General features: G+C 38.0%; 1 protein-coding gene across 3 annotated transcripts in view; it reads left to right on the forward strand.

The window, feature by feature from the left end:
- The window catches only part of ACER3 (alkaline ceramidase 3), a 170971-nt gene that overhangs the window by 117354 nt on the left and 29387 nt on the right, over window positions 1-24230 (forward strand). For all 3 annotated transcript variants that reach the window (XR_010338372.1, XM_012469609.2, XM_064365316.1), the window contains 4 exons: window positions 3190-3242; window positions 12866-12947; window positions 18151-18186; window positions 21724-21782. Coding sequence is in view for 2 of the 3 variants with exons in the window: in XM_012469609.2 (XP_012325032.1) it covers window positions 3190-3242; window positions 12866-12947; window positions 18151-18186; window positions 21724-21782 (230 nt within the window). In the remaining variant the exon portion in view is untranslated. The remainder of the gene's footprint in view (window positions 1-3189; window positions 3243-12865; window positions 12948-18150; window positions 18187-21723; window positions 21783-24230) is intronic.

Consider the following 24230-nt stretch of genomic DNA (forward strand, 5'->3'; position numbering starts at 1 on the left):
CTTTAAACATACATTCAGTTCAATTTTGTCCCTTTAAACAAATAAACAGGCAGCCAACATCTAGAATCAAGACCTTTCTTCTGAGCTACAGATTTGTATTTCTAGTTGCCTGATTGACATTTCCACTTGGCTATATCACATGTCCCTCAGACTCAAAATGTTGAAAATTGTATTTTTTTTTTTTTTTTTTTTTGAGACAGAGTCTCACCCTGTCACCCAGGCTGGAGTGCAGTAGCCCGATCTCGGCTCACTGCAACCTCTGCTCCCCCAGGTTCAAGCAGTTCACCTGGCACTGTGCCTGGCTAATTTTTGTATTTTTAGTAGAGATGGGGTTTCACCATGTTGGCCAGACTGGTCTTGAACTCCTGACCTCATGATCCACCCACCTGGACCTCCCAAAGTGCTGGGATTCGAAGTGTGAGCCACCATGCCCAGCCGGTGTTTTCATAATCTCTGTAAACTATGTTACCATCCACTGAACTGTTCAGGCAAAAAACCTGGAGCCATCCTTTACAATTGCTTCTCCCTCACCTCTATATTAAATTGATCACAGGTACCAGACAACTAGAGATAGCGCCTACACTCTAGAGCCTGCTGAAATTATTCAAACTAGCCAATCCTAAACCTCTTTACCCTGCTTTGCCTTGCCTTTCCCATGGAAACCATAATAAAGGCTCTCACCCATGCTTTTCCCTTGTTTCTTCTGCCTCCTGACCTCCCCAGTCCTTCCCTGTGTGATGATGTGTGACATGGCATGGTTTACCCCTCATCTTGGGAAGTGTGAATAACAAACTGTCTTTTCAATGGCAATTGTCTCTTCATCTATTGGCCACACCATACCTGAATAATAATAAAACCTACATTTTAAAACACACCATGACCAAGTTTAAACCTTTTCAATGGCTTACCATTGCTTTTCAGATGAAATTAGGAATTCCTTTCAATCTAAAATATTTTTCCTGATCTGTTTGCTCCTTATCTCTTCACCCTCATTTTGTATCTCTTCTCTCCCTCACTAAATAAGTTTCAACATTGTTGAGCTTTCAGTTCTTCACATTTTTTTCTTACCACAGGACCTTTGCATGTGCTGTTTCCTTCAGCGTCTCCTCTTCCCTCAGTCCTGCTTTATCTTCATCACTTCTGCACATTTTTCAGGTTTTATTTTATGTGTCACTTCTTCAGTGAAGGTTTCCATGATTCCCTAAGTTAGGACACCTGTTTTATGATTGTGGTATTCTGTGCTTATCCTTTATAGCACTTATAATTATAAGTAAATATTTATTTGTTCAATTAACTGCTTAATGTCTCTCTCTACTGCAAGATTATAAAGCAACATGAGGCTAAGGCCCATTCTATCTTCAGCACAGCATAATGCCAGACACCTAGTAAGTGCTTAATAAATATTTGTTGAATCTCTGAATAAAAGAATGATAACAACTGTTTCAGCTACCTTTCATAAGCTGTTTAGATAAGCCTATGAGATAATACAGAGAAAGTAGATCTTTTAATATCCTACCCTCTAAATATATAAATAGAAAGTCTGCAAAAACCGGCCCTTTAGTTACCTCAGTAAATTCTGGCAATGTCAAACGGCTATAGTAATATTCTGCTAACACATGAAAACTGAAAAGTAAGGAAGACAAAAGATTAACATTCTGCATATCATAACATTTGTGGTAGATTTAGCTACAGTATACCATGATTCTCTGCCAGCTGTTTTGAATGTTTAAAAGTGATTCAAGGGAAAGGCTTTGGAGGCAACATAATATAGGGGTATGCTCCGGAGTCCGCTGAAACTCTGGCTCTGCTACTAATTACCTCTGTGATCTTGGACAAGTTACTGAAACTATATCAACTTCAGTGTTCTCATCTTGAAATGAAGATAATAATAGCACCTACCTTAGAACTGTAAAAATTAAATGAGATAATGACTAATAACAGTTAACTTTAAGACCTTGTATAAATGCTGTTATTTTCATTATTCTAATAATTTACCAGAATACATCATTCACTCTACATAAGCTCTCTTCCTACTTCCTAGAATGTCTTTCTCCACTACCCCACTTCATTTCATTCCTGCCATCACCTTCTCTGGCTTCTGTGTGCCCTTTTGTTGGAATCCTTACTCTATATTCAATCATGCTTTCATTCCTTAACCTCTAATTAGAATGTGAACTCCTTGAGGGCAGTGACTGTGTCTTATAATTGTATCCTCAGCTCTTAACACACTACATGGCACGTAGTGGATGTTCTATTAAAGAATTAATTAAATGTGTATCTAGTGATAAATAGACTCTGTAAGATTGGTATCTACAATACCTAGCTTAGTGTCCAGCTTGCAGTTTAACGTGTAAGGACTGTAATTATTATTACTATTATCATTGCTAATAATAATAAACGTTATTTTAAGAGGTATACTTTACTTGGATTAATAAAATTATTTCCCTGGCCATTAATATCTCTTTTTATGCATGTTAGTGGACACTTTATCCATTTAACGTGATATAAGAAGGATGGAGATGCAAAAGAATACTGATAGGACCTACGGACCTGTAGATGATGGACATCATTTTTTTCTGGAGGTGCAGTATCATAGTTTATAATACCAGATGATACAAGCAGCACGATGACAAGTCTGCCCTTCAGGAGTAGTGAGTCAGGCACCCTGCTTAGGTTAGGACACTCGGATGATAACCTTGTTTGTTCAAAAACAGTAAACTACATACACTCAGTAAATTTGATGATAAATATGTAAAAAGAATTAGTAAAAGAAATTAAATAAGAGCTGAAACCTTTTTTTTTTTTTTTTGAGACAGGGTCTTGCTCTGTTGCCCAGGCTGGAGTGCAGTAATGCAATCATGGCTCACTGCAGCCTCAGCCACTCAGGCTCAAGTGATCCTTTCACCTCAGCATCCCAAGTAGCTGGGACTACAGGCACGTGCCACCATGCCCTGCTGATTTTTTTTTTTTTAAGTTTTTGTAGAGACAGAATATCACTGTGTTAATCAAACTCCTAAGTTCAAGTGATCCTCAAACCTTGGCCTCCCAGAGTGCTGGGATTACAGGTGTGAGCCTCTGTGCCTGGCATAAGAATTGAAAATCTTCATCATTTTGATATTTTATTTTGATTTGCATAATGATTGCTACTCCATGATATTCAATCCTGTTATCTATCTTTGTTTCTTATAGTTATTGGATGAACTCCCAATGATATACAGCTGTTGCATATTTGTGTACTGCATGTAAGTAGTTTTAAAGTTTCATTGTTTTATATATTTTAAAATTTATATTCACCTCATAGTAGATTAATATAACTAACACATTTCTATTACTAGGAGATTGTAATAATGTAGAAGATTATACCTTTTATGATATCAATGTAGAGTATAATTTCTGGGAAGTTATAATAATGTTATTAACTTTTGTGATCTCAAAACCCTGTAGCCAATTTAGATAGAATCTAAATAACTTAAATTGTGTAATTTGCCTTTCCCAAGTGAATAATGTCTACAAATTTAAAGATTTTCATATTGTGCCATAAAAGTTTTTAGAAAAAGTTTCTGTATTCTACAATATAGTTTAACAAGAAGCTTACCAGAAAAGTGAGGTACACTGCTAGTTGTATAGTGATTGTGTCAACTTAATCCCCTTTTTGTTTGAAATTATCTTTTAAATAGATACTTGTTTTCTTATTCCAAGGTAGACTAAATGCTCTCAAGAATATACTTGAGAATATACTTGATTGGTTATTTACAAATATGGATTGGTTATTTACCATTATGGAAACAGTTTACAGAACATTCCCAATCCAAAGTTTTCTTACTGTATTAATTCTTACTTCATTATCAAGTTAATTTGCATTTCCTGAATGTCAGGAAAAACAAATCAATCTTGAAAGATAAAAATGATTATGACAGTAACATTAATAAATCCTAATATTTATCTACTTTGTACTGTGCTAGGCAGTGTACAATGCCATCTCTAATTCTCAACAATTATGCAAGATAAATGGATATTGTTCCCATTTTATAGACAAGGGAGTAAAGCAAAGAGAGATGTAGTAACTTGTCTATGGACAATAACAGAGCTTGATTTAAAAGCATACTGGCCAGGCCATTGTCCAGGTAAACAGTCTCTAAGGAACACTAAAATATCCCTGGAAATATATCATGATGGAGAAAATTACAGTGATCACAACTCCTCTCAAGGAGGGGTTGGAAGAACACTTTGAATAGGCTGCCTGGGTATGTTGTAGAAGTACAGAAGTGGGACCCTTCCTGTAGTGCATGATCAATTAATGTGCCTTCCAAGGAGGGAAGGTGAGGTTAGCTATAGGCCTTCTATCTGAGTAAGTTAGGGTATGCAGGTTTGGGCTCTAGCTAAGTCACTGGGAACATCAGAGGAAAGCCTCCTTCACCAAGAACCCTGCAGCATAAGCCTTCTCTAAATGTTGGACAAGTATATTAAGAATATGTGTTTGGAGGGGCAACAAATTACTAGCTTATGTAGTGAGGCCCTAGTAACAAGGCTTTTGATAGTAGCAGCAGCCAAGCTGGAACAGCTACTGCAAAGATGCCAGCTAGCAGGGGAGGCGGAGCTGGCAGGGTCCAGGAACAGGTGGGAATTCCATCCACTACTGAGTTGGTGGGGCAGGAGTCCCACACTCCCAGGCATAGCTACAGCTACCCAGCCATAGCTCTGGACCTGGGCATCCTTGCACTCTTGGAGGTCCAGGAAGCCCCTTACCCTTGCAGGCTTGAAAGTACCTGCTCCCACTGCTTGGCCTCTTTCCACTGCCAGTGCCCACTCCAGGGCACAGCAAAGCTGTGACTGAGCCCAGGTGCTGTAGCAACCTGGCCAGGTGTGCATGTGCTTGGGGTGGTGCTGACATGCCAGCCCCCTGCAAACTCAGCCCTCTCTGGACTTTGGGCACTGACTAGTATGAGAGGGAGGCTGAGGAGGTACTAAGGGCAGCTCAGCATGGGCCTGCAGACACTTCTCAGCAAGAATAGCCTGGGCACCATGGGCCATATGTTGATGGCAGCAGGAGGCAGACAGTTTCCTGGGCAGAAAGGGGCAGGTCCCTGGTGAAGCCCCACCTTCAAGCTGGGTACAGCATGAAGGCTGAGACCCAGGCTCTCAGTTCTGGGTGGACTTAGTGGCCCAGAGTGAGAATTTATGGTGCTTTTTCCAAACCCTGCCATGGCAACCCTGCCATGGATCAATCAGGACTCACTTCCTCCCTTCTAAGCCCATAAAAACCCCAGACCCAGGCAGACTCACACAGATGACCAGAGGACCTACCTCAAATAGGAGCTACACACTCTGGGTCTCCTCTCCACTGAGAGCTGAACATTTGTTGGGATGACCTGCCTACAGATAGGAGCTATCTACTTCAGGTCTCTCAAGAGCTCTTCTGTCACTCCATAAAGCTCCTCTCTGACTGTTCACCCTCCAGTTGTCTGCATTATTTCATTCTTCCTAGATGCAGGACAAGAACTTAGGACATGCCAAATGGTGGGCTGAAAGAGCTGTAACACAAACAGGGCTGAAACATACCCCTCTCCCCTTCTTGCCACACTGCAGGTGACAGGAAGGAGAGAAGAGCTGTGGCCCTTCAGGGAGCCCAGACCTAGGGGCTCCACAAGACAGGGCTGTGACACCCTTTTTGGGGCTCTTCGGTTTCTGGCATCTCCAGGTTTCCAGGTGCCACCACATTCCCCTTGTCCAGATGTGGGTGCCCACAGTGGAAGATGCTTAATGGTGTATCTGATCAAACCACAGGGTTGCACGGAGCCAGTGCCTGTGCTGGCTTCTGGAACCACCCACGCTGCTACAACAGCCGGTGTGCCTGGCTGGGCACAGTGGCCAGACCCCAAGCTTGCTCGTTTATGCACTCCTGACCGCTCCACACCTGGCTTTCCCTTGGCAGGCATGGGATCCAGGCTGGTAGCGTGAACCAAATGCAGCCTGCCAGGTCAAGTGGGCGGAATGAACCCAGTGGGCTGGAACAAAACTCAGGCAAAAGCGCCATCAGCCACAGAGGTTTCCAGCTAGAAAAGCAACACCCTAAGGATCCTGATACACTTTTAAGTGGGGGAGCCACCATTTGAAGCAGTTCTTATCAGACTTGAACTTCATGATACCACTCACAAAGTTAATAGTACACAGTAAAGTAGTTGAAAGTTTTTTATCTTTTATTTTTAGTGACCTATAACCACTATATCACTATTGGTTCTTACCTTTACTAAGACTGATCTTTAGCCAGAAACAATAAAAGTAAGAATACCCATCTAGCTGCTATGATTTATATGGTGTTAAGCCCTATTTCAAAGTTAGGTAAGAAGATGCAGAACAGCAGCCTGGCCAACATGGTAAAAACCCATGTCTACTAAAAATATAAAAAATTAATCAGGCATGGTGATGTGTGCCTGTAGTCCCAGCTACTCAAGAGACTGAGGTGAGAGAATCCCTTGAAGCCAAGAGGTGGAGGCTACAGTGAGCTGAGATGGCACCACTGCACTCCAGCCTGGGTGACAAAGTGAGACCCTGTCTCAAAAAAGAAAAAAAAAGATGTAGAATGGGGATCAGCAGACTTTTTCTGTAAAGTGCCAGATGGTAAATATTTTAGGCTTTATGGGACAGGAGTCTCTGTTGCAACTCTTCAACTCTGCTGTTGTAGCTTGGAAGCTGCCATAGATAATATGTAAATAAATGAATGTCACTATGTTCCAGTAAAATGTTATTTTAAAAAACTTTAGGCTGGCCACGGTGGCTCATACCTGTAATCCCAGCAATTTGGGAGGCCGAGGCAGGTGGATCATCTGAGGTCAGGAGTTCAAGACCAGCCTGGCCAACATGGTGAAACCCTGTCTCTACTAAAAATATAAAAATTAGGCCGGGCACAGTGGCTCACACCTGTAATCCCAGCACTTTGGGAAGCTGAGGCAGGTGGATCACCTGAGGTCAGGAGTTCTAGACCAGCCTGACCAACATGGAGAAACCCTGTCTCTAGTAAAAAATACAAAATTAGGTGGGCATGGTGGCAGATGCTTATAATTCCAGCTACTCAGGAGGCTGAGACAGGAGAATTGCTTGAACCCAGGAGGCAGAGATTGTGATGAACCGACATTGTGCCATTGCATTCCAGCCTGGGCAACAAGAGCAAAACTCCATCTCAAAAAACAAAAAACAAAAATTAGCTGGGCACAGTGGCGCATGCCTATAATCCCAGCTACTAGGGAGGCTAAGGCAGGAGAATCACTTGAGCCTGGGAGGCAGAGGTTGCAGTGAGCCGAGGTTGCAGTGAGCCAATGTTGCATCATTGTACTCCCACCTGGGCAAGAGTACAATCTCAAAAAAAAAAAAAAACAGGTTTAGCTGGACACAGTGGCTTATACATGTAATCCCAATACTTTGGGAGCCCAAGGCTGGAGGATCACTTTAGCCCAAGAGTTCAAGATAAGCCTGGGCAACATAGGGAGACCTCATCTCTACAAAAATAAAAAAATTAGCCAGGCATGATAGTGCGTGCCTGTGGGTCCCAGCTACTTAGGAGACTTGAGGTGGGAGAATCACTTGGGTCCAGGAGGCTGAGGCTGCCTGATTGTGCAATCATGCTCCCAGGATTGTGCTACTGCACTTCAGCCTGGGCAACAGAGGGACACCTTGTCTCAAGAAAAACAACAAACAAAAACAAACTAACAAGAAACAGGCTCAGGCCAAGAGATTGGCTCTTGAGCCATAGTTTGTCACCTTGATCTAAAAAAATACTTTGAGGTAAACTCCTTTTGATAACTTTTTTTTTTTTTTTGAGATGGAGTCTCACTCTGTTGCCCAGGCTGGAGTGCAGTGGCGTGATCGCAGCTCACTGCAACCTCCGCCTCCCAGGTTCAAGCGATTCTCCTGCCTCAGCCTCCTGAGTAGCTGGGATTACAGGTGTGCACCACCACACCCGGCTAATTTTTGTATTTTTAGTAGAGATGGGGTTTCACCATGTTGGTCATGCTGATACTGAACTGACCTCAGGTGATCTGCCTGCCTCAGCCTCCCAAAGTGCTGGGATTACAGGCATGAGCCATCATGCCTGGCAATAACATATTTTAAAAACTATTCTGATGTTTAGATATGTTTAGGAGAAGATATTCTTGTGCTAGCAATTGTGACTATATTGAAAAGAATCAGATAACCATCGTATAATGGATTCAAAGAACTCTTAAGTGTTAGTGCTAGGAGCCAGGTGCAGTTGCTCACATCTGTAATACCAACACTTTGGAAGGCCAAGGCAGGAGGATTGCTTGAGCCCAGGAGTTCAAGATGAGCCTGGGCAATATAGTGAAACACTGTCTCTAAAAAAATATTAAAAAATTAGCTTGCATAGTGGTGCATACCTGTAGTCCCAGCTATACAGGAGGCTAAGGCAGGAGGATTGCCTGAGCCCAGGAGGTCGAGGTTGCAATGAGCTGAGATTGTGCTGCCACTGCCCTCTAGCCTGGGGGATAGAGCAAAACCCTGTCTAAAAAAAAAAATTGGTTTTAGTGCTAGGGAACAGCAGATATTACTTAGAAGATAAGGATACTGATGCTATAGTTCAATTTTCAGCTCTGCTATTTATTAACTGAATGAGCTTAATTAAGTGAGTCACTTAATCTTTGTTCCTTCACTTGTAAAAGTGGAGGTTATAATACTTATAAATTTCCCATGAAAATTAAATAAATGATTTATTTGTTTATAAAACAAACTTACTGTATGTTATTCATGTATCATGCACTGTGATAGGCACTGGGATTGGGAAATTAAGTAAGTAGTCCTTTTACCTCAAGAAATTTGTAGTTTAGTAAAGGAAACAGAACAAAAACAAGCAGCTTTCGTGTGATATGAGTAATACTACACCTGAGACATACAAAGTTGAGTGGAGTAGAAAAGGATAGAGCTTGCCATTATATGAAAATGGAACATGGTGTCCTGACTGTCATAGTGAATAAAACAGAATAAAACATAATTTTCATTGTTGCTACCGCCTCAGAGTATAAAAAGGAATATACAAAAAGAGCATGCAAAGCGTTTGTTTCTCAAAGACTATGTCTCTGGATTCTAATCTTTTCTCAGCAATCTTCTGGAGTATCTGTTTATGCTGATATTCCCCCAATTAGAAAGAACCTGCTATAGTACACTTTAAGTGACACTTAGAAGGAAATGAAAGGTTGAAGTAATTTTTAATACATTGTATTGACACATAGTTTACATGTAATAAAATGCACCCAGTTTAAGTGTATGGTTTGATGAGTTTTGACAAATGTATACTCCTGTGTCACCATTACCTTTATGTCAAGAAAGAGAAACAGAACATTTCTGTCACTTTAGAACATTCTTTTCTGACCCATTACAGTTAATACTGACTCCTACCCTGAGCTCCAGGCCACCACCAATCTGCTTTCTATAATTATAGATTAGTTTGTCTGCTCTGGAATTTTATATAAAAAATTTATACAATATATACACTTTTGTAACCAGGTTCTTTTATTCAGTATAATATTTTTTGAGGGCACCAATCTACCAGTTACTTTTGATGAATATATTCATCTATATTGTTACATATTTCAGTAGTATTCCATTATATGATTACACTGTTTACCAATATTGAACATTAAGGTTGTTGCCAGTTTGGGGCTACTATGAATAAAAGGACTATGTGCATCTGTTAACAAGTCTTTATATGGATGTATGTCTTCATTTCTCTTGGGTAAATACCTAGAAGTGGAATTTCTGTGTTGTATGGTAAGTATATGTTTTACTTTATAGGAAACTGCCACACTGTTTTTCAATTTAGTTGTACCTTATTATGGTTCTACTGGCAATATATGAAAATTCCATTTGCTCCATTATCCTGGCCAAGACTTGGTATGATAAGTCTTTTCTATTTTAGTCATTCTAGTGAGTATAATATACTATCTCTGTAGTGATTTAATTTGTATTTTCTTAGTGACTAATGATGATGTGCATCTTTTTATATGCTAATTGTCCATTTGTACGTGTTAACAACTATCTATTCAAACCTTTTTCCCATTTTTATAAACTAGCTTTTTCTCGTATTGAATTGTAAAAATTCTTTATGTATTTTGGGTTCAAGTCCTGTCAGATGTTTGTATTTTAAATGTTTTTCCAGTCTGTGACTTGTCTTTTCATTTATTGTCTTTTGAAGAACAGAAGTTTACATTGTTATGAAATTCAATTTATTTTTTAAATGTTTATGAATAGTGTTTTTGTGTGCTAAGAGATCTTTGCCTTCCCAGGATCAAAGATATTTTATTTGTTTGTTTATTTTACATTTAGGTCCATGATCCATTTTGAGTTAATTTTGTCAAAGATCATGTTTTCCTTACTAGTATCTGGTTGTTCCAGAACCATCTTTCAAGAATATTATTCTTTCTGCATTAAATTATCTTGATACTGTTTTTCTGTTTTATTTTATTGATCACTACATGTATCCTCATACTGTCTAGTTACTGTAGCTTTATTGCAAATCTGGAAGTCAGTTAGAGTAAGTCCTCCAATTTTGTTCTTTTGCAATATAGATTTAGAAATTTTAGGTCCTTTGCATTTCCACATAAATTTTAGAGTCAGCTTGTCAATTTCTACAAAATAGCCTGCTGGAAGGTTGATTGTAATTTCATTGACTCTATAGACCAGTTTGAGGACAGTTAATAGCGTAAAATACTAAGTCTTCCAAACCATGAATGTGGTATATTTCTCCATTTATTTAGTTTTAATTTTTCTCAGTGATGTTTTGTGATTCAGTTAATAGATCTTTGTTAAATTTAACCCTATGTTTTTCATGATTAGGATACTATTTTCAATAGTATTGCTTTTTTTTCCTTTGACATGGGGTCTAGCTCTCACCCAGGGTAGAGTGCATTGGCACCATCTTGGCTCACTACAACCTCCTCATCCCAAGCTCAAGCTGTCCTCCTACCTCAGCCTCCTAAATAGCTGGGACTACAGATGCACTCCACCATGCCCAGCTAATTTCTGAACTTTTGTAGAAACAAGATTTCGCCATGTTGCCCAGGCTGGTCTCAAACTCCTGGCCTCAAGCAATCTGCCCACCTCGGCCTCCCAAAGTGCTGGAATTACAGGCGTGAGCCACCACACTCTACTATAGTATTGCTTTTTAAAAGGTTTATTTTCCAGTTGTTTGTAGCCAGCATTTAGAAATACAAGTGATTTTTGTGTATTGACCTCTTATCCCATGACCTTGCTAATTTATTCATCTTTCTGTTGATTCCTTAGGATATTCTTTGAACATATCAAATATGCGAAGCCATCTAATGATTTTTAAATCTGTCTTGCCTTCTGTGTGCTTATGCTTGTTCATTTGTGAAACATGTAATGGAAAACCTTTTTTATTTTAGGCATGATCCTAGTCTCTGTAGATACAGAGTCAAGGAACTCATTGTCTGAGAAAGGGGACAGATAAGAAAATAACTATATGTAATAAAGTGAAATAACCATGGTAATAAATACAAGCCAGGCCTCCTAAAGACCTTTGGTTTCTTAACACATAACTTGCTTAAGAATTTGGAATAATAGAGTTTAAAGTAAAAACTAATATTTCACCTAATATTTTTATCATTGTCCAAGTCACAAAATTTAAAAGTAAAAGAGATCTTAGAAAATGCCTGTTCTAACAACCTTTCCTTACAAATAAGAAAATAAGAGTTGGTCCAATTCCCACAGCCAATTAGTAAATTGAGAGAACACTCTTCCTGCCTATACCATAGTACTCAAACGTTGGATTGGATACTCACTGATGGCCAATTGTTTGTTCATATTTCCTTATTTACCAGATAACTCCTATGTATCAAGCACTATCTTTGTGCTAGATATATGAAAAAAATAAGATTTATTCCTACACACAAGGAATTCACAGGCTAGTTGGGGAGACTGATAAGGAAAGAGACAATTATAATAGATTGGTATTTTCTACAATAATGTTTCTTAGGAATCATTAGTTCCAAGATATAGAAACCTATTCAAACTAGCTTGAATTATGAGAGATTGTTTATTTACTGTAAGGATATGAAGAAATTATATGGAACCCAATAGCAGGAAGTACAGCCCCACCTTACTAGAACTGGAAGGGCAGGTTCTTCCCTCCTCTTTTTGCCATTCCTTCCTCTCCACGTGGCTTCACGTCTTTGTATCTGCTATATTTTTCTTTCCCTGCAAATTACTTCTGCTTATTCATCTACTTGTTCATTCAATATCAGCCTCAGACCTTGAGTTCATATGACTTTGACTCTCTATAGTGTTTTTCTTTTTGGAGACTGGGTCTTGCTTTGTCATCCAGGCAGGAGCCTCTATCTCCCAGGCTCAAACTCTCCTCCCACCTCAGCCTCCCAAGTAGCTGGGACTAGAAGCATGCATCACCATGCCCACTAATTATTTTATTTTTTGTAGACACAGGGTCTCACTTTGTTGCCCAGGCTGGTCTCGAACTCTTGCGCTCAAGTGATCCTTCTGCATTGGCCTCCCAAAGTGCTAGGATTACAGGCATGGGCCACTGTGCCCAGCTGACTCTCTACACTGAATTGATTCAGTCTTAGCTCCCAAACTCCAGACTTTCAGGTGAGAGCCTTTCATTGTCCCAGTTTAAGTCATGTGTCTACTCCTAGTCCTTCCAGTTTCTTAGAGGATAATAGGCAGTACAGGTTTTCTAAGAATCTAAGTGGAAAGAAAGAATATGAGTGGAAAGAAATGATTGGTATCACTCGATCAAGAGATACAGGCAAGTGGTAAAGCAGCATTCTATTTATGTTCCTACTTATATATTCTTTAAAAAGTTTCTTTCTCTCTTTTTTTCAAGGTTTGAATGTTTCAAGATCAAGAACTCAGTAAACTACCATCTGCTTTTTACCTTAGTTCTATTCAGTTTAATAGTAACCACAGTAAGTCATATTTTGTTTCTAACAGATTAAGCATGTAAATTTGCCATTTATGGAGTTTGGCATATTTTACTTTCAGTATTTGCTTCATGATGTCAAACGGAAATCTTTCTATACAAAACTAGAATATTGCACTGACAAATATTGCTCCCTTGTTCCCTGTTCAAATGTTATTTCTCACTGTAATTGAAATAACTTTTAAAAATCTGTTTAGTTTTTAAAGAGAGAAAGCAAAAAAGCAAATATTTACTAGCAATAGGGGAATATTAACTTTTCTCATAGATGGACACATCTATTTGTTAAAAATGAGAGATTGGCTCAGCTCCATTGGTCGTAATGTGACTATTTTAATGGTTAACTTTTCCCTAATAAGTTGAGACAGCTAGTCACTTCTAATCCTACATTAATGCTTTTTTCCCTCAAGTAAATTGCATTTTATATTGTGAAAATATTTATTTCAACAAGCATATGTTGAAAACCTACCATGTCAGGCACTAGAAATACAGAGACCATTAAAAAGCAGTTGCTTCTCTCTGAGGAGCTCATTCTATTAGAGAATTTAAGCATGTACACAAAAATTTGCATCAAAAGATAATAATTACAATAATAGAGATAAAAACTACTCATACAATGATGAGATAAAGGTGGTTCAATCAAGGCTGCATGCATGTGTCAAGGAAAGCTTCTGAGAGGAGGCACTTGAACTAGAATTCAACTGATGATTAGGAGTTCGTCAGGCCCCTGGGCAATCGTAGGCAGAGAACTTTGGAACAACATAGTAAACTACCATTTTTAATCACTTACTATATGCCAGATATTGTAACTAAATACTTTACCTTTATTGTCTCATTAAATCATCACCACTGGTAGAATTGGGCAAGATTTAATATGGCTGGAACATATGGTAATGGAAGAGCAGTGAATGAGTCTATAGAATTAGACAAATATCAGATTATAATATGCTTGTATGCCTTGTTTAAGCAAATTTTTATCCTCAAAGTAGTGTGGAGCTGCTAGGCACGGTGGCTCTCTCCTGTAATCCCAGCACTTTGGCAGGCCAAGGCGGATGGATCACTTGAGGTCAGGAGTTTGTGACCAGGCTGGCCAACATGGTGAAACCTGTCTTTACTAAAAATGGAAAAATTAGCTGGGTGTGGTGGCACGCCCCTGTAATCCCAGCTACTCAGGAGGCTGAGGTGGGAGAATTGCTTAAACCCAAGAGACAGAGGCTGCAGTGAGCTGAGATTCTGCCACTGCACTCCTGCCTGAGCGGCAGAGCAAGACTCTGTCTCAAAAAAAAAAAAAAAAAGTAGTGTGGAGCCATGAACTGGTTTAAAGAAAAAACATACTCAGATACGTGTTTTAGAAAGATTGCTCTGGTTATGGAGGCTGGATTAGAGGAGTATGAGACTAGACCCAGGGACTTTTGTATTTGCTTTAGTAAGATATGAGACTCAGGTGAAAGTAATATAGCTGTGGGGTTGAAAAGAAACTGTCATAAATAACAAACTGCAGGACATGTGACCCACTTTATAGTAGATGGGGTGAAAGTAGAGTAAAAAGGAGTTGTCTAGAATGACACCTATATTACTCAGGTGAAAGTAATTATAGCTGTGGGGTTGAAAAGAAACTGTCATAAATAACAAACTGCAGGACATGTGACCCACTTTATAGTAGATGGGGTGAAAGTAGAGTAAAAAGGAGTTGTCTAGAATAACTCCTGACCTGGTTGTCAGGATAGATAGCATGTCCTTAATCAAAACAGGAAACTTGGAGGATGAACCTCTTCTGCAGGATAGATAATAAGTATGCTTGCACCTGAGGTAGGGGTAGAGATAAATTCAATTTGAAATGTGTTAAGATTGAGGAGCCTGACATTAATGACATCTGAGGCTTAACAGTTAAGCTGGACTAAAGATGTAGATTTGGGAATTGTGGGAGTATAGATAGTACTAAAAATATGAGAATAGATGACCTGAAAAAGTAGCATGGACCATTAAGATGACTAAAGGGGTCAGGCACAATGGCTCACACCTGTAATCCCCACACTTTGGGAGGCCTACATGGGAGGATTGCTTGAGCCCAGGAGTTCAAGACCAGCTGAGCAACATAGTGAGACCTCGTCTCTACAAAAAATTTTTTTAAAAATTAGCCAGATGTAGTGGCATGTACCTGTAGTCCCAGCTACTCAGGAAGCTGAGGTGAGAGGATCACTTGAGCCCAGGAGGTCAAGGCTTCAGTGAGCCATGACTGTGCCACTGCACTCTGGCCTGGGTGACAGAGCGAGACCCTGTCTCAAAACAAAGACTAAAAGTACAACCTAATGAAATGCTTACATTTGAGGACTAGGTGGAAGAAATGGAGCTAGCAAAAGAGACTGAGAACAAGTAATCAGGTATGTAAGAAAGCTAGGAAAACCTGATGTCATGGAGTACAAAGATTTCTAGAAGTGAAAAATGGAAGAATAGTTGCCTCTGAAAGGATGAATACAATGAAGATTGAACGCTAATAGAGATTTTCAGTTAGAAGACCAGGTAACCTTAATGAGGATGCTGTCAGTAGTAAATTGATGGAGGCAGAAGCTAGATTTCAGTTATTTGAGATGTTCAATAGGAGGTTGAAAGAGCACATACATATACACTATTTACTTGTTTCCACATTACTTTGCCTAAACTACTGTATTAGTCCATTCTCATGCTGCTGTAAAGAAATATCCAAGGCCAGGCGCAGTGGCTCACGCCTGTAATCCTAGCACTTTGGGAGATTGAGGTGGGCGGATTGTGAGATCAGGAGTTCAAGACCAGCCTGACCAACATGATGAAAGCCCGTCTCTACTAAAAAAAAATATATATATATATATAAATTAGCCAGGAGGGGTGGCACATGCCTGTAATCCCAGCTACTCAGGAGGCTGAGGCAGGAGAATCGCTTGAAACTGGGAGGCAGAGATTGCAGTGAGTCGAGGTCACACCACTGCACTCCAGCCTGGGTAAAAGAAGGAGACTCCGTCTCAAAAAAAAAAAAAAAAAACCAAGACTGGGTAATTTATAAAGGAAGGAAGAAGGAAGTTTAATTGACTCAGTTCCGCATGGCTGGAGAGGCCTCAGGAAACTTACAGTCATCATAGAAGGTGAAGCAAACATGTCCTTCACATAGTGGCAGGAGAGAGAAGTGCAGAGTGAAGGGGGAAGAAACTCCTTATAAAACCATCAGATCTCATGAGAACTCACTCACTATGATGAGAACAGCATGGGGGAACCACCCCCATGATATATTCACCTCCCACAAAGTCCCTTCCCCAACACGTGGGGATTACAATTCAGATTACAATTCAGATGAGATTTTGGGTCGGCACACAGTCAAACCATATCAACTACATATTGGCTAATCATTAAAGAATTGTAGAATTTCAGAGGTGAAATGAAGTCTTGTTATGAAAGAAGAGAATCAAGTCCAGAGATTGTCAGTGACTTGCCTGGCCAGTCGTTTATATAGAGAATTGGTGGCAGAGACAGACTTTGAAATCAGATCTCAGTTTGGATCCAGGTTAATTAGAAACTTTGAGACCTTGCAAATTACTTAATCTCTCTCAGCCTTAGTTTCCTTCATCTGTTAAATGAAGAAAATAATAGTATATATCTTATGTTAATTGTGAAAATTAATACCTAACACATACTAAGGACTCCATAATTGTTTGCCTTAAAAAAATGTCTTTAAGAGGCATGCCCTTTTGCATTTCTTTTATTGGTAACAATGGGAATCTGATAGCATTACCTATATGAATGGAAATTTTGAAATAAGAAATTTCAGAGATTAAAAGCATTCTCCCTTACTGGGTTTAGAGTTACAGATATATAATGTCTCATGCACATCATACTTTTAAAGCTCATAGTGTTTAAAGGAAATAATCTGGATTTTTGTTTATTTTGTACTGATGGTAGAAACTTCCTCCAGAAGTAAGAAATTTTGTAGCCAAATAATAAAATTATATAAAATTTTATGAAATTGCCATATTAAATGAGGATGTAGAAATCTCTCAATCCAGTACTTACTATCAAAGATATAGTCCTGTAGGGAGAGAAACAAACTATTAAATGCCACAAAGTTTATACATGAAGAGTAATGGTAGAAAGGAGGGTGAATGGCTTCTGCTGTATAGAGAAAGGATCAGAAAAGGCTTCAAGAAGGAGGTATGGTTTTAGTTTAATCCTAAAAGATGAGTAATGAGTAGAAGAGGATTTCTGAACAAAGTGGAGAGCAGCATGTTTAAAGATATGGAAGCCTGAAACTAGCACATTTGAGGAAGCACAGTACTTTCTGGAGTCTTGGATGAGGAGGAGACAAGAAAACAGTAGTGAGACCAAACAGAAAGGCAGGAGTCATGGAAGGATTTGAATGTTAGGCTAAGAAATGTAAACTTTGTCTTGCAAGTGATGAGAGTCATAGCAGGGTTATGACTTGAATTTTGATTCCCCTGTACCATATCATTTAAAAATTGTGTCCCTGCAGGGCAATGCATGCATGTTTAATCTTGAGTAGGCATTGAGCTTAATCATCCACATGACATTGGAACCTACAACCAGGGTCTGTGTAACTGTGAATACATCTAGAAAGGTTAGTTAGAGATTTTTGGAAGCATAAGAAAGCACAATAAATTTGTTTTAAATATCTTTACTTACTGAGCGCCTACTGTGTGCTAGACACTTTCAGGTATTTTAGCTTATCATTCCTCACCATTATTATTCTTCATTATCCAGATGAGAAAAAATGAATCTTTTAGTTAAATAACTTGCCGAAGGCTTGTAGCAAGTAAGTTGCAGAGTTTGAAATTTACTTCTGTCTCTCAGTCTGGTGTTCTCTCTGTTGTAGAACAGATCTGCTATAGGGATTGTCAGCATAACCTCTTCACTCCTCATGAGTATCCCTGTTTCCTTATCCCTCCTTGATACTGATGCAGAGTCTGGAGTAGTCCACAACATATCTAAAACACTCTACTGACCATAGCAGGGCTAGCACTAAGGTCTACCTATAGATATTAGCCCCACTGTGGCATGCCACTTGATCTGATTGCTTTTACATGGCTGGATTCAAATCTAAGTAGGATGGGGGAAGCAGGAGAGGTTTGGGATTTACAGAGTAGTTGTAATAGGTTTTTCCCCCTTCATAATGTACTTCATTCACATGTGTTTTTTCTAATATTTTGCAGGTTTACCTTAAAGTAAAAGAGCCGATATTCCATCAGGTAATTTTTTGTAAATTATTACACATTAGATTGTTTAATAATACATGCCTGCTTTGTGATTTCCTTGTCTAAGAAATGATACGCAGATAAAATTTTTTTAAATGAAATGGTAGTGTTCTAAGGAAGTTCAGTGTTTAAAAGAGAGGTTACAAAGTCAAATGCCTACAGGACCCAAGTGTAGGTAACAGGAATATACCTGGGATAGCCAATGCACAGGTCCAGCTGGCTGTTGGTATTCAGTAATGCAACAGATGCAACATTGCTATTATAAGCAGAAAGAACAGGAAGCATTATGCACATACACGTAAGCCTTTTTATGACATCTAGAAAAGACAGACTGAAAATTTCTTGAATATTTTCCCCCTAATATATTTTAATGCATTTTTTGACATGGGAGGTGATTTACCTTGAAGGAAACAGATATAGGAAACTTTATTGTAGGAAATAGTGATTTAAGTGCATGCCATTATGAAACCAGAATGAAATAAAGAAACAGGTCTTTGAGTGCTGCCGTGTGCCTGGTACTATGCTCATTACTACACAGACTTCTAATCTCACCAACAGTCCTACTAATTGGGAATTATTATATACATTTCAAGGAAAATGAACTCAGAAATATTAAGTAATTTGCCCAAGGGTGACACACTTATTAAGGGGGAGAGCCAGGATTATAACCTAAATTTGTCTGATTCCTTTTCACCATCCTTTTAACAAACTAGCAAACAAAAATGAATAAATAAGCACACTATGCAGAACCAGAGTTTTAAAGTATTTTGTGCTTATATAAACATTTACTAATGTTCTTATAACTTTTACAATTCAAGCTATACAATAATCATCTAACTGGAACCTGGCTATTGAAATGTATTCTATAACCACATTATTATGCCTTGCTGCAGGTAGATGAACTAAAGTAAATGCTATAGAAAAGAAATGATCATGGCCGGGCACAGTGGCTCACACCTGTAATCCTAGCACTTTGGGAGGCCAAGGCGGGCAGATCACTTGAGGTCAGGAGTCCGAGACCAGCTTGGCCAACATGGTGAAACCCCGTCTTTACTAAAAATACAAAAATTAGCTGGGTGTGGTGGCATATGCCTGTAATCCCAGTTACTCGGGAGGCTGAGGCAGGAGAATCGCTTGAACCCAGGAGGTGGAGGTTGCAGTGAGCCGGGATTGCGCCACTGCACTCCAGCCTTGGCGACAGAATGAGACTCTGTCTCAAAAAAAGAAAAGAAAAGACATCACTTTCTTTTTTATTGTAACTTGAAATGATGCCATTATGTAATTATTCTTTTATTTGGAAAGTTTTATTAACAGTATAAAAAACAAAGTTGGCCAGGCACGGTGCTTATGCCTGTAATAGTGCTTTGGGAGGCTGAGGTGGGAAGAATGCTTAAAGCCAGGAGTTCAAGACTAACGAGGGCAACATAGCAAAAAAAAAAAAAGAAGAAGAAGAAGAAGAAGAAATTAATTGGGCATGGTGGAACATGCCTGTATTCCTAGCTATTCGGGAAGCTGAGGCGGGAGGATCCCTTGAGCCCAAGAGTTTGAGGCTGTACTGAACTATGATTGTGTCACTGTACTCCAGCCCAGGCAATATAGTGAGACTCTATGTCTTAAAATAATGATAAATAATAATAAATGAAGTTAATTTGTATAAATACTTTTTATAAACTTCTTGTTTACCTTTACTAAGAAAAATCAAAATTTGTATAAATACTTTTTATAAACTTCTTGTTTACCTTTACTTTTTTTTTTTTTGAGGCAGAGTCTCACTCTGTCACCTAGGCTAGAGTGCAGTGGTGTGATCTCAGCTCACTGCAACCTCTGCCTCCCGGGTTCAAGTTATTCTTGTGCCTCAGCCTCCCAAGTAGCTGGGACTACAGGCATGCACCATCACACCAACTAATTTTTATATTTTTAGTAGAGATGGAATATCACTATGTTGGCCAGGCTGGTCTTGAACTCCTGACTTCAAGTGATCCACCCACCTTAGGCTCCCAAAGTGCTGGGATTACAGGTGTGAGCCACCATACCTGGCCTAATTTTTGTATTTTCAGTAGAGACAGGGTTTTGCCATGTTGGCCAGGCTGGTCTCAAACTTCTGACCTCAAGTGATCTGCCCGCTTTGACATCCCAAAGTGATGGGATTACAGGCACGTGCCATCATGCCCAGCTGGGATTAAACTTTTTAAAGTTAAAACAAATATAAATATGTTATAGAATTGACTACAATGACCACATGAATTTATAGGATGAAATAGGAAACTTCAAAGAAGTTTGTGTTTTCAGTGTCCCTCTCCCATCTTTGTCCATTGGGAATAAGTCATCCTTCCTTTGCTATTAGGAGTACTTTTGTAGAAAAGTTTTAAAAGCATGGGTATACTATAAATATTTGGTATGGCTGGCCCTAGATATAGGAGATGGGTTTGGATTACTTGTGAGGGGTTAGGTCATGAGGAGCCCTTTATACTATGCTTAAAATTATAAGCAGGCAAGAGCCATTAAAGAGTCTTAAGCTGCAGTATGACCAAATCAGATTCTCATTTTAGAAAGATTCATTGAAAGGCTACCTAGGGGCTGGAGGAAGTAAGTAAAAGGCCAAGGAAAGAGACAAGTTTGATTTCTATTGCTATAGTCCATTGAGAAAGGATTTTTAAAAACCAGTGCTATAGAATGATATGAAACAATACACTATAGATATAACAAGTAAATTTATATTATATAGTATACATACATGTTAGAAGGTAATAACTGCTATAAAAAAGAAAAACCATGTGAGGGTAGGTGGATATCCTTCCACTTGCCTCTCCCTCATTCTCCCCAGTCACACTGAGTCTTGCTTTATATTTCAAACACAACAAGCATGTTTCTACTTTAGGACTTTTGCACTCACTGTTCCACTGCCTAGGATACTAGTACCCCAGCTATCTACATGATTTATATCCTCAATTCATTCAGGTCTCTGCTTAAATGTTAACTTAGCAGAGAGGCCTTACCTAACAACTGTGTCTAAAATTACAGGCCATCTTTCTCTGTGTTGTTATCCTGATTTAACTTTTATTAGTTGCTTTAGCAGAGAAAACACTAATAATATTTTTATAGTCTTTAGAGTTTGGAGACTGAAAAAAACTATTAAATATAGAAAGATAAAATATAGAAAGATAAAATACTGTATTTGTGCTGAAAGCAAAGCTAAAGAGAAGTGGGGAGCTTGGGAATATGAAGCAAAATTACAGCATTTGTTCAGGTTTCAGCAATATTTAAAATTTCATGGATCCATTCAGAGTTAAAATTGATATTGGACTTCTGATATTGGTTATTTAATTGGTTATTTAATAAAATTAAGCAGGCTCTTTTCCTCAGAAGTTAGCATGACTTAGTGATTTAACACATTTTTAAAATTCTATTCTTTAAAATGTAATGAAGGATAAATATTTACATTTAATTGGAAAGGCTATTTTGGTAGGAAAAATAGACTTCCTTTACCAAAGAATAATGATTGTACTAACCACATTTTCCTTTCCTATTTAGGTCATGTATGGAATGTTGGTCTTTACATTAGTACTTCGATCTATTTATATTGTTACATGGTAAGTAGTTTGGATCATCTGCACTATGATTGAAGTATATTCAGACTATGACAGTAAATCTATAGACTAAATTGAAGTAACACATAAAAGCTCACTTCAGTAGAGACGTTGGTAGAAAACTATAAGCCAACATTTATTGTTATATTATAAGGAATACTGGGTCTTCAGACAAATTGTTAATAAGCATCATGTGAAAACTAGGGTTCCAAAATTAAAGACGTGGGAAAATTAAAGAAAGCTCTCTGTAATTTTGACATTTTGTAAATTTGACATGTCTGTAAATTTGCCTCATTTTGAATATTTATAAAGTTCATTAGATATTAGATACCTTAAAAACCCTACAGTTAAAAAAAATTGTTTTTGTCTTTCTTAAACCTACTTGACTGGGGAATTCCTTTTACATAATACCTCTCCAGGAAGGCAATTAATTTTACAAAAAATTAGTATTTCATGAAAGATTGTTTGGGAAATGGGCATAATCTTTAGGAGTTCATGAAAATCAAATAAATAACATTCATGAGATTACCTTAAATAGGGCCTTGCCATACAACAGGTGTTCAATAAATGAGTAGTATGATTTGTGAGTTTGTTCTTTTGTTCTTTTTTTAAATTAAAACTTTTAGTTTCTAGATAATTGTAGAAATGCATACATTTGTAAAAAAAAAATAGATCCCATGTATCCTTTACCAGCCTCTTCCATCTGTAACATCTTACAAAACTATAGTAAAATATCACAACCAGTACTTGATATTAATACAGTCAAGATACAAACATTTCCATCATCAGAAGGATGACTGTGTTGCCCTTTTATAACCACACCTACTTTCCTCCTGCCCCACCTCACTCCTCACTCCCTGTCCTTAACCCCTGGTGATCATTTAATCTGTTCTGTATTTCTAATTTTGTCATTTCAAGAATGTTATACAAATGGAATCATATAATATATAACCTTGTGATTGGCATTTTGAACTCAGCATAATTGTCTGGCATAATCCAAGTTGTTGAATGTGTCAATAATTCATTCCTTTCTATTGCTGAGTAGTATTCCATGGTATAGATGTACCACAGTTTAACCATTCACCTGTTGAGTAACATCTGGATTGTTTCCAGTTTTGGGCAATCATGAATAAAGCTGCTATGAACAGTTGTAAGTAATGCAGGTTTTTATGTGAACACAAGTTTTCACTTCTCTGGAATAAATGCCCAGAATGAAATTGCTACAATTTGTAGTAATTTATCTTTAGTTTTTCTCAAAACTGCTGAATTGTTTTCCAGAGTAGCTCTACCATTTTTACATTCCTACTAGCAATATATGTGTGATTCAGTTTCTCTGCATCCTCACCAGAATTCGATGGTGTCACTATTTTTTATTTTAGTTATTCTGATAGGTGTGTACTAATATAAAGTTTTTTAAAATTTGCGTTTTCCTAGTGGCTAATGATGTTGAACATACCTTCATATGCTTATTTGCCATATGTATATGTGTCCTCCCTGGTAAAAATTTTTGCTCATGTCTTTACCTGGTTTCTCTTTTTTTATAAGAGATAATAAGGACAGTTTCTATTTTTACATTTGAGTTGTGAGATTCTAATTCTTTATTAAATATGTGATTTGTGAATATTTTCTCCAAATCTATAACTTTTCATCCTCTCTTTCAATGAGCAATTTAATTTCAATGAGGTCAAATTTACAATTTTCCTTTTATGGATTGTGTTTTTGGTGTCAAGTCTAAGAACTCTATATCTACCTATAGATCCCAAAGATTTATTCCTATGTTTTTTTCTAAAAGATTGTATAGTTTTGATTTTACATTTAAGTCTGTGATTTATTTTCAGTTTATTTTGTATAAGGTGTGAGGCCTAGGGTGAGGTTCTATTTTTTACATGTGGATGTCCAACTGTTCTAAGATCCATTAGTTTAAAAGACTGTCCTTTCTCCATTGAATTGCTTTTGCACTTTTGACAAAAATTATTTGGGTATATTTGTGTGGGTCTGTTTTAGGGATCTCAGTTATGTTCCATTGATTGAGGTGTCTCCCCCTCCACCAATACCTCAAAGTCTTGATTACTGTGGCCGTATAATAAGTCTTCAAATCATACAGACTGATTCCTCCCACTTCATTCTTCTTTTTCAAAATTGCTCTAGTTTTTCAGGTTCCTTTGCCTTTCCATATAAAGTTTAGAATAATATTGTCTAAATTTAAAATCTTGTTGAGATTTTAGGAATTATATTAAATATGCGTATCAATTTGCAGAGAGTTGACATCTTTACAATATTGAGTCTTCCAGTCCATGAACACAGTATGTCTCTTGATTTATTTAGATCTTTAATTTGTAGTTTTTAATTTTTTTAAGCAATTGTAAGTGATATATTTTAAAATTTTATTGTCCACATGTTCATTGCTATTATACAGATATACAATTGATTATCTTTTTTGTTTTGTTTTGT

This window comes from Aotus nancymaae, unplaced genomic scaffold (assembly GCF_030222135.1).
Source record: "Aotus nancymaae isolate 86718 unplaced genomic scaffold, 86718_ANA_hifiasm-v0.15.2.pri h1tg000059l, whole genome shotgun sequence".
In the NCBI taxonomy this organism is placed as follows: domain Eukaryota; kingdom Metazoa; phylum Chordata; class Mammalia; order Primates; family Aotidae; genus Aotus; species Aotus nancymaae.